At 40.3% G+C, this 11,555-nt stretch overlaps 1 protein-coding gene across 2 annotated transcripts; it reads right to left on the bottom strand.

Moving 5' to 3' along the window:
• Window positions 1-6,689: 6,689 nt before the first annotated feature.
• LOC131696686 (chitotriosidase-1-like) lies at window positions 6,690-9,458 on the bottom strand. Of its 2 annotated transcripts, none has more exons than XM_059004065.1 (3): window positions 9,340-9,458; window positions 8,824-8,853; window positions 6,690-8,535 (listed from the first exon to the last, which is right to left on the bottom strand). In XM_059004065.1, the coding sequence occupies exons 1-3, from the start codon at window positions 9,362-9,364 to the stop codon at window positions 8,084-8,086; spliced, it is 507 nt and encodes a 168-aa protein (XP_058860048.1). In that variant the 5' UTR covers window positions 9,365-9,458; the 3' UTR covers window positions 6,690-8,083. The 2 variants fall into 2 exon arrangements, with proteins under 2 accessions (XP_058860048.1, XP_058860049.1); XM_059004066.1 differs by having other exon boundaries at window positions 6,690-8,532.
• Between the last annotated feature and the right edge of the window lie 2,097 nt (window positions 9,459-11,555).

Below are 11,555 nucleotides of genomic sequence, written 5' to 3'. Positions count from 1 at the left end.
TGGTTTACATCTGCATTTTTGTTTTGGTGGTTTTGTTTTGTTTGAAACCTTGTTTGAACTGTTTACTTTTGTTATGGACACGGCTCGATAACGCAGCTGACATTGCAGTATAAGAGCAAGCCTTATAAAATACTGAAATAAAACCGTGCTTTGTTTTGGAAACTCCTGTCTGTTTTCTCTGTGTGCACCCACCCGCTCACAATATATATACACACACATGTGTGTGTACAAAGCCTAGTGAATGTGACTGATTGTCTGTCTGTGCTGTTGGTGTCTCCCTCCCCCCCCAGCGCCTTCGCCTGCTGTGCCTCCTTTTCGATGACCTGCCCCTTGGCAAGAAACAGTTGACTCTTTGCTTCCACTGAACAGAATGGGGAGGTTGGGATGAGCGGTCAAGTTTTAGCATTTTAAATCACGTTGCATGGGGTTAGTTTTAACTTTAAATGTATGAAAATAAAGTACAGAGATCAAAAATGACAGTAGTGACTCCAGCCAAGTTGGAAAAGATGGCGACAAACCACCAGGACTTTACAGGACCGAACTTTATACCAAATATTACCGCAGCGACTCAAAGTAGAATAATAATAATAATTCTCATTGTTTGAGTTGTTGAAGAAGCAATACATTCAGTAAATGATTTTCATAAAACATTTGCATAGTTTTTTATTTGGACTGGGTCATTTGTTAATAATTCAGTTTTCAATGACATCCATAATGGGAGGTGGGGACTTCCACATAGGCCTGTCATGAACAAAACAGTTCACATTATATGCGCAGTGCTTAATTGAGCAGACTTGAAAACTGCATGTGATAAAATCAACCAATTCCCTTAAATTACTTAGATCACTAATAACATAGAAACACATGTTTAACTTATTAATGATCTTGCTGAAGTGCAGTGAACGTACAAAACGGTTTTGCTATTTTGTATTCACATTTTTTTATAAGCACAAAACTGTAGCATTGTGCTCAGCAAGTTGACAGCACAGTCATTTATTATACACAATAAAATAAAGAAATGCATGGATTACTTGCTTAATTCTGATTATGTGTTAAATAATTCATATTCTGTTTAACTTCCTGGACCTTGGCTAGTTTTTTTTTCATTTAATTTTTTTATCTTGGAAGTGCCACCTGCCAAGTTAGCCTTTAAATTAGTACCTTTTTTTGGTTCCAGAATCTAAATGAACTGTTGGTCATTTACTTTAGACATTTTAAATAATGACTGGTGAGAATTTTAAAAATCTATCTGTTAATTATTTTTAAAGCCTTTTCTTAGCCCTACCTGAAATACGTGCAGTGCAACTGAAATAAGAGAGCGTATAGTTATAAAGTAGTAACAAAGGGCCCGTTTTAAAGAAATGCGATGGCACAGCAAGGCTTGCACGATTTTTTTGGGGGTGCAAGTACAGAGTCACATCTGCGTCCGATTTTCAATATCAGAGTTGCACTGAAAAACTAGCCTAGCGTCAGTGCAAGGTTTTGTCTGAATTTTGTGGCCGTTTCAAGGCATTCCCTGCTTTTTTGACCCACCTCCAAGTTTACCTGCAATTTTCAATTAGTAAAAAAAATCACACCTCGCTGTGTTGCACCTCTTTGACTTTGGTGCTCTTTGGGTGTGCTTTGAGTTGTTCTAAATGAGTCACAGTTGTTGCAATGAGCTGTAAAATGGTTTGTGTGAATGTGTTAACGAGGGGAACACAACTGTGTTAAGTTTGTAATTAATGGCGTGATTTTGACTTAATCTGCATTTAAACACAAATTCAAGCACGACTACAGCGATATGGAATTGTGAAACAAACATGGCATTACGCCTTCTACAGTTTAGAATGCTTGAGAAAGGAGGAGAAGGAGGAGATCCCCTGCAACTAGAGTATATAGGACCAGAGTGACTTTTCATGAGCAGTCAGATGAACATGTCTTACAGAGATACCAGCTTGATAAGCAGGCTCCAGCAGATCTGTGTTCAGAGTTAAAGCAATGCTACTGCCAGGAGCTGTGTCATAAAAGTGCATATCAAGGTTACTGCTGCCTTAACCTTTTACGCAACCAGCTCTTTACAAATACCAGCTGGGGATGTTTCTGGTATCTGCCTTCAATGTCTAAATGCATCTGCCAGGTAACAGATGCTTTGGTTAAGAGGGCAAATAAATCCATTGATCCGATGACATTGCGTCATTCCCGAATGAGCTATTGATTACGCATGTTCTGGCCACCAACTCCCCCGATCAGATGTGGATTAATAATCCTGGACCCCTGTTCTTCAGCACTGGTTAACACCGACTCCCCAGATCAGATGAGGATTAATAATCCTGGACCCCCGTTCTTCAGCGCTGGTTAACACCGACTCCCCCGATCATCTGTGGATTAATAATCCTGGACCCCCGTTCTTCAGCACTGGTTAACACCGACTCCCCAGATCAGATGAGGATTAATAATCCTGGACCCCCGTTCTTCAGCACTGGTTAACACCGACTCCCCCGATCAGATGAGGATTAATAATCCTGGACCCCCGTTCTTCAGCACTGGTTAACTCCGACTCCCCCGATCAGATGAGGATTAATAATCCTGGACCCCCGTTCTGCAGCGCTGGTTAACACCGACTCCCCCGATCAGATGTGGATTAATAATCCTGGACCCCCGTTCTTCAGCGCTGGTTAACACCGACTCCCCCGATCAGATGAGGATTAATAATCCTGGACCCCCGTTCTTCAGCACTGGTTAACACCGACTCCCCCGATCAGATGAGGATTAATAATCCTGGACCCCCGTTCTTCAGCGCTGGTTAACACCGACTCCCCCGATCAGATGTGGATTAATAATCCTGGACCCCCGTTCTTCAGCACTGGTTAACACCGACTCCCCCGATCAGATGAGGATTAATAATCCTGGACCCCCGTTCTGCAGCGCTGGTTAACACCGACTCCCCCGATCAGATGAGGATTAATAATCCTGGACCCCCGTTCTTCAGCGCTGGTTAACACCGACTCCCCCGATCAGATGAGGATTAATAATCCTGGACCCCCGTTCTTCAGCGCTGGTTAACACCAACTCCCCCGATCAGATGAGGATTAATAATCCTGGACCCCCGTTCTTCAGCGCTGGTTAACACCGACTCCCCAGATCAGATGAGGATTAATAATCCTGGACCCCCGTTCTTCAGCGCTGGTTAACACCGACTCCCCCGATCAGATGAGGATTAATAATCCTGGACCCCCGTTCTTCAGCGCTGGTTAACACCAACTCCCCCGATCATCTGTGGATTAATAATCCTGGACCCCCGTTCTGCAGCGCTGGTTAACACCGACTCCCCCGATCAGATGAGGATTAATAATCCTGGACCCCCGTTCTTCAGCACTGGTTAACACCGACTCCCCCGATCATCTGTGGATTAATAATCCTGGACCCCCGTTCTTCAGCGCTGGTTAACACCGACTCCCCCGATCAGATGAGGATTAATAATCCTGGACCCCCGTTCTGCAGCGCTGGTTAACACCGACTCCCCCGATCAGATGAGGATTAATAATCCTGGACCCCCGTTCTTCAGCGCTGGTTAACACCGACTCCCCAGATCAGATGAGGATTAATAATCCTGGACCCCCGTTCTTCAGCGCTGGTTAACACCAACTCCCCCGATCATCTGTGGATTAATAATCCTGGACCCCCGTTCTGCAGCGCTGGTTAACACCGACTCCCCCGATCAGATGAGGATTAATAATCCTGGACCCCCGTTCTTCAGCACTGGTTAACACCGACTCCCCCGATCATCTGTGGATTAATAATCCTGGACCCCCGTTCTTCAGCGCTGGTTAACACCGACTCCCCCGATCAGATGAGGATTAATTATCTGGTTAATTGTGTGTCTCTTAATTGTGTTTTTTATGCTAATTTGTCCTTAGCACAGGCTTAACATCATAATACCTTTTTTCTGATTTCTGCAATATTTTTTTAAGCCTTTGACACAGCATTACTTTTATCAACTATTATTCACCATGCCTTATTTTTTCTGCTTTACAATGTTTTGCACCGGGGCCTTTTCCAAATAAAGCTGATTCATTCAGCCCCGTACATAACACAATGAACCACCTTCTCTCACGGGAGGTGGGGCTGGATCTAGACGTACACGTAGCTTACTGTTAAAGGTACACATCCCAAAATATACTAATGGATCATTATGGATTACTACAGAATATGTAGTATATAAGACCTAAATGCCCAGAAATGTGTGCAGTACAAAACTAAAGCATAACAACAATAATACATGTACAGTATTTTCATTAGTGGTTTCTTCAGATCTTGCAAATTAACAATTTTCTTTTTCTAACCGACAGATAGGAAAGGTTCCACCAAGTCTTAAATGTCAGGAAAGAAATTTAGGAAATGACCAAGTTCGGAAAGTTCTGTCTTATGCTATTTCCTATCTTAAATTAAGGGAAAATATGTTAGGAGCGCATTTTCAGTATTATCAACTGTCCTAAACTTCAGTTATGACATTCTATCTCTGAAGATAAGATAAGAATATCACTTAGGATGCTTTTGTAATATAGCCCTAGGATTTTAAATATATTTCACGGGGCGCCGTTAAGGGCTGAGAATTAGTAGGCAGACAGGACAGACATAACTCTCACTACTCGAGAACCGTGAGGAGCTTCCTCGGCAGTTTGGGAGCAAGATACCCATGAGAGCAAGAGGTTCCAGTATGGTAGGAACCGAAGAACATATAACACATGGAGAGTCCCTTTACTGCTCGGAGGACCACGTTCTAGTGGCTTGGGGAGTGTGGCTATCCATAGGGACAGAAAGGTTGCAGACCTGGAATAAGAAAGATTTAGACAGGGCCGGCACCATGTGGAACCTGTGAATAGGAGACAGTTTAGAGGCCAGAGCTAAGACAGATAGCTGACTAGAGGAGAAAGATTATTATTATTATTATTATTATTATTATTATTATTTATTTCTTAGCAGACGCCCTTATCCAGGGCGACTTACAATTGTTACAAGATATCACATTATTTTTTACATACAATTACCCATTTATACAGTTGGGCTTTTACTGGAGCAATCTAGGTAAAGTACCTTGCTCAAGGGTACAGCAGCAGTGTCCCCTACCAGGGATTGAACCCACAACCCTCCAGTCAAGAGCCCAAAGCCCTAACCACTACTCCACTATTAGGATAGAGGGCCTATGTAGACGCAAAAGCGGAACCTTGCTACCCAGAAATACGCGCGGCTGGCCTCATCCGGACTACGTGGGAGGACTGGATTGAAACAGGATTGAGGTGGGAAATGGAGATCGTAGTGAGAGAGGGGCCCTCTCCGACACCCTCCAAATTCTGCCTGAAGGCTGACCATAGTAAAACTTGAAGGTGGTTCAATTGAGACTGACCTCTTCTGTAAACCTACTGACATGCACCAGTATTTACACATGTCCTCTGCACATCCAATACACACTAAAAAGGCAATCCCAAAGGGTCTAGGAATAAGAATACAAAGAATACCCTCAAAAGAAAGTGACACAAAGAAATGTATTAAACAAATCTTTAAAAAAAGAGGATACAAAGAAAGAATTAGAGATGGAGTTAAGAAAAGTGGATAAACTAAAAAGAGATGATCTACTAGATTATAAAAATAGAGATAAAAAGGTCAAGAGTCCCATTAGTAATGACTTACTCTAAACTTTTGCCCAATATTTCTAAGATAGTTTGGAAACACTTGCGGATTCTACATAATTCAGAAAAGTTGAAAAAAGTATTTCTTAAGGTCCCAGTTGTAGCATTCAAAAGAGAAGCTAATTTAGGTGATATTTTAGTTCAAAATAAACATAAAAGAATAATTGACAAAATAGGTTCTACGAATATGTGCACTAGTAAATGTAAAGAGTGTAAATACATGGACAAAAGTAAAAATATAATTAAACATAAGAACACCACATATCCACTAAAAATTAATACCTACTGTAAAAATAGCAATGCTGTTTATGAAATAGCCTGTGAAAAATGTGATGAAATAAAATATGTTGGAGAGACTGGAACTACTTTATATAAAATATTTCAGAAGCACCTCATTAACTAGAAATAAAAAAAAAAAAAAAATGAATGACCCAATAGTACAGCACTTCACCAGTCAGGGACATGACATAAATGATGTAAAGTTTGTAGTATTAGAACAGCTCAAATTAGACAATGTGACATACAGAAGAATAAAAGAAAGTAAATAGATAAATAGACTGAACACGATTATGCCAGCGGGACTCAACAGAAAAGAATGAACTAATTAACTTCAATAAACATATAACATTTAAATAAATAAACAAAATTCATTCAAAAGTTGTGCATGCTGATGCGCTGGAGAGGCCAAATCAAGACTGATCCTCAGAGCCAGCATTGCATGATAAAGTAATGTTAATTACAATTAATAGATTCAAAGATATAAGTAAAAATGATTCACAATATATAGAACAAGATTACATCATGTAAGAATAAATCATGGATTTGAATGTAAACAATAACAAGTAGTTGTCATGCCGTCAAAAACCTATAAATACCTCCAATGACAATGTTTTTATTCAAACACAGGCTCCCTTGAGAAAGATATGTACAACATATCAAAACGTTGGGCAGCTGGCTCTGAGCTTATATATATATATATATATATATATATATATATATATATATATATATATATATATATATATAGTGTGTGTGTGTGTGTAATTTCTGGAAATTTGGTAACTCACCTCTGCTTGGGATGCATTAAGTTAATTTTCTGTCATCCCGCTGAAACATTTAATTCGTATTTGTGTCTTTTAACTTTTGGACGGTCGAGAATCGGATGTCACTGACTTCCAGTCATAAATTAAAACGCAAGCGAAGCACTCAATTTATCAAAAAAATACTTCTTTCGAGATGGTGGTTTGGCTTCTATTTTCCCGTTTAAAATTGAAGCGTCAGGTTTTGTAGCTGACGGACGCTCGTGAGATAAGCAGGAGCAGAGCAGGGATCAACTACATTACCCAGAATCTAGTGCACGCACGAGAGAGAGATGGGGTGCGTTGTTAAATTCACCGCTGCATGCACTAAAGCGGATTCTGTTGCCTGCACAGATCACAGACAGTGATGATTCGTTTTCTTGTGTATAGGGGCGGGATTCGCAGAGCCTTGTGACGGCTCTGTCTGTAACAACAGAAATAATACACATCTCGAGTAACTGAAGCTACCAAAATGTAATAATATAAGCCTATGTTGTCCATTGCGCAGGAGCTCAGAATCACATTGAAGCAGGCAGTCTCGCACAGACGAGTGCATTATTATTATTAGAAGGAAAGGGTGTGATTATGGTGATTTTAACATTATTCATTGTTAATTGGGATTCCTTTTCAAAAGGAATCCACTACAATCATATAATGACCTGTAAAGGCCTGTACGGAATCTACAGATACAGTCATTCCACTCCCCACAACAATCCTAACCATTGGAAAGCATAATAGAAGCATAGTTATTGCATGGTAAATCACAGACAGGTGTGGTAAATCATTTTAAAAACATGCTTAACAATGGTAAAGCACAGTAAATGCATAGCACAGTATAAGCAAAAACAGCAAACACATAACAGCAATTTGCAAATCTGTTACAGCAATTTAATACTGTTGTATAATAGCTATGAGAGGATTCTGTATATACTTATCCATCAGGTAATTAAACATGTAATTGCAAACTAATCTGGCTACAATATAGTAATTATAGCAATTATATGTGCTTTGGGTTCATAAATCATCTACTGATTACATTTAATTTAGCGCTGTAATTAGTAACTGGTGCTAATTCATGCTTAACAGTGGATTGATAGAATGAAGTGTAACAGATTTTCTTATGATAGTGTATTTAGGGTCCTCATTCAAAACCGGGCCCTTGATGCCCATCTGTATTGTATCTGTCTGCCACGTCCTTGATGTTAAATATGATAACTGCTTTTACATTTCAGGTTGCAATTTCTCATAGCCGCCTATCAGCCTATACAGATTGCAGTGGGATTGTGTCTGCTAACCTGACGATTTTCTTAATACAAATACTGCTTGTGAGCACCCTCAGTATGTGCCTGCTCTGGTTTCCTTCCTTGCTGTGGTCGTCAGCGAGCGTCTGACTCGGCTGATTCTCCAGAGTTTTAAAGGTGGCATGGTTATGGTGTGGAGCTGTGGGCTGGCCTCGGATTCGCACGCTGCAGTGCTGGAGTTAAACAGCAGGGGGCGCTGGCAGATACGATAAAACGGCGCTCCGCTCACACACTTGTAGAAGCCGGCTTTGTTGGTGGGGTCTTTGTAGATGCCGTCAGGTTTCAAGGTGCAGAAGCCAGGGCTGGGGGCAGGGAGAGGAACAACACAGTTTCCAACCTTTGGTTCGAAGACCTCCCCTTGTTGGCAGCTGTGGTGGATGGCGTGGCCCCCTTCACAGCTATAGAAACCCCTTAGATCTGTGGGATCAGCATAGATCAACTGTTTTGGTTTGCCCACGCAGACGTTTGGGTCGAATGCTGTGGCTGCTGGATAAAAGAAGAAAGGAGATCATGAATTTCCTCTTATCCCTGTCTTGCTTTTTACTTTGACACTTTTAGCAGGGTTCACAAAGTCCAGCTTCACACACACACACACAGTTAGGCAAGATATTTAAGACAGGCACTGTGAGAAAAGCTACCTGTATCCTTTCCTGACGACAGGCCATCGCCATACCTGAGCTTTCTTCCAGAAATGAAAGCTTTCATTCAAATACCCTCTCCACATTGTGTAAGCAAAGAGATTTGCATTAGGAGGTTGCAATGCAATGAGCTCACCTGAATGTAGAATCATCAGCATAGACACTCCTAGGAAATCAAACAAGGACAAAAACTGCATTACTGGACTGCAGTTTCAGGATTGCTTATGGTCTGGCATTAATGTACTCTGTGTGTGTATATATACACACACACACACACACACACACACACACACACACACAGATCTTGCACACACTCTCATGAATCCCTAGATGTCAGGTAGACAAACATTTTCATTACTTTAAAACATGTATTTATTTAAGTTTCTTGCAGTTTTATAACAAAAGCGGAAAGGTCCTATTCATAAGATATTCAATAGTTACAAAAACAATATTTAGTAACATTATTAAACGTTAGACTCACCTCGACAATGACTACTATTCATTAAAACCTTGGCCCTTATTCACACAACTTGAAGGGCTGTTTAAAGGGAATGTTTTTAAAACTCTTTTTGAATAATTAAAATCAAGTTCGCAGGTCCGTGACACTTTTTCCAACGGTCAATTCCTTAACTACCTAAAAAAACCCTCATACCTGTGCAGAAGAGGACTGTTGCCATGTTGAAAGTCTGGAGGTTTGGTGGTCAGTCTGACTGAATGCTGTGTCAGCGAGTTGCAATCCTCCTGAATTCTTACTTTATATATCACTAGGACAAGGTAGGATTCCAACTGTAACATTAGAAAAAACACACCCACATGAATACACCCACAATGCTTTCAAACAGACTATTCAGCACACCTCAGAGTACAATGCCTTGGTACACAAAGCTCTTGGATGTATTGAACGGTATCAATGTCTTAAAGACAATCTCCTGTTGACTTGTATATAAGTCACAGACCTGCCCTGCTTTGTTTCTAGGGATACAGTTCAGACTGTATCTGCCCTTTGGGATTAGGTATATATGGAAATTAGAGATGGGGCTTTGAAGGAAATCGTGTTCTTATGGTTAATGGGTTTGTGAATCCAGCTACCCAGGACCCCCTTCCTGTGCTCTCCCGTTCCTAACATACATGAACAATACGACATGTGTATTTCGTTTTCTATTTCAGATATACAGAAGAGTAGGTAGGATTTTGTTTTTTGGGGGAGGAGGAATAAACCCATATAATCTTTAGTATATTTATATTTCAAATATATTTAATATCTTTCACTTTTTATGAAAGTAACGTTGTTAAATACTAAATATACAAAAAACAACACATGCAATTTATTAATCTGGTCCCTGTGATGTACTTATTCATTTTAAATCTAATACAGTATATTAAGTTTGGAATATATAAAGTGACCAAAAACGCATCAGTCCATAGGTAGTGATACAAAATGAATACAGTCTATACCCTTTGTACTTGAGTCATCTGCACAGTCGAGTCCTGCATAAAGAAACCCCACTGTGAAACCTGGCTAATGCAAGACAAACCGCTGAGAAATACCTGGAGAGAACACGTTTTTTATTTTTATTTATTTATATCTTACATGTTTATTTTGTTATGGAAAACCTGATGTCATTGAGAACGTCTTTGTTGTGTTCCAGATTGGGGGATTGTGAAGGGAACGGGACATGCCCGGGGACCGATCCCAAGTTGGAGCTGAATTGCTTTACCTGCCAGGCCTTCCCAGCGATATTCAATGGACAGGTCTCCACCGGGACCTAATCAGTTATGAAAAGTGTCTCTCCCACTGTCTCTGTTTACAAGGGAACAAAAACAGCTGAGATCGAATGCTATTTATTTTACAGGGGGTTTTATTTAAACTGCTTCTTTAATTGTGTAAAAATCCTCAATTCACAAGCCTCGAGACATTATTTAAACTGAATTTTACATTCTTTTTTTGATAAAGAAACAAACAGTGCCATTTATTTCCATTAGAATCCAAGGGATGTAGGGTACTTTACTGGTGTTTTTATTTACCTTTGATTCCAGCAAGATCTGTGCTTGGTGGCCCCAAGTTTGTAACTGTGCTATTCTTATTTTGAAGGGATGCGTAACACAAGCTGTCTGCACACCCTGTTACCCTTCATGTGATTATCTGAAAGCCTGTCATGCTGGTTTATATATTTGAAATAACTGACTCTTTCCATTTAACACTTCTATGCTTTACCATGCCTTCGCTACACTGTAAAGATTGTCTTCTTCACAATAAAATATTCTGGACAAAGATTGTCAAAACTAACACAGCAGTGCAGAGCGTCTCTTCAGTGTCTTCAGAGTAGATGTTTAGTTTCTGAGCCCTCATCTCACATCAGAGAGTATGTGTGAGCTGGCATTAGTGTAAACGTTTAGTTTCTGAGCCCTCATGGCACAGAGATGGTATGTCTGAGCACTGAGTCACAGCAACATACAGAAATTATATACATACATACATACATATGCCAGCTTTACAACCACATTTCAAGACTATGTGCAGAAAATCACATAACAGTTACACCCCAAACCATAAAACCCTGTCTCCTGTACCCTCACTATCTACTTTACAAGCTGAGTGTCACTAATTCAACCAGCCATTCAACCCTTTCCAGGAATGAATACTAGCCATTTACACCCAAGGCCACATAAGCTAAGCTAAGCCACAGAATGATTCAGAGGCCTGCAGAAATAAGGGTGTGTTGCTATTATAGTATTCTGAAACACCCAAACATTAAGCACAAACAGAGTTTCAATAATCTCTCAGTTATTTACCTTTTAAAAGGGCACATGCACATATTTAGAATGTATATGAAACCTTACAACACTATTACAGATTGCTTGGTTTTT

This window comes from Acipenser ruthenus, chromosome 29 (assembly GCF_902713425.1).
Source record: "Acipenser ruthenus chromosome 29, fAciRut3.2 maternal haplotype, whole genome shotgun sequence".
Lineage (NCBI taxonomy): Eukaryota > Metazoa > Chordata > Actinopteri > Acipenseriformes > Acipenseridae > Acipenser > Acipenser ruthenus.
This window is presented reverse-complemented; position numbering and strand designations above follow the sequence as displayed.

Coding starts and splice junctions, on each gene's coding strand:
- LOC131696686 (XM_059004065.1), bottom strand. CDS start 9,364: ATGGCAACAGTCCTCTTCTGCACAG. Junction 8,854..9,339: donor AACAGTCCTCTTCTGCACAG/GTATGAGGGTTT, acceptor TTGATTTCCTAG/GAGTGTCTATGCTGATGATT. Junction 8,536..8,823: donor GCTGATGATTCTACATTCAG/GTGAGCTCATTG, acceptor TCTTTTATCCAG/CAGCCACAGCATTCGACCCA.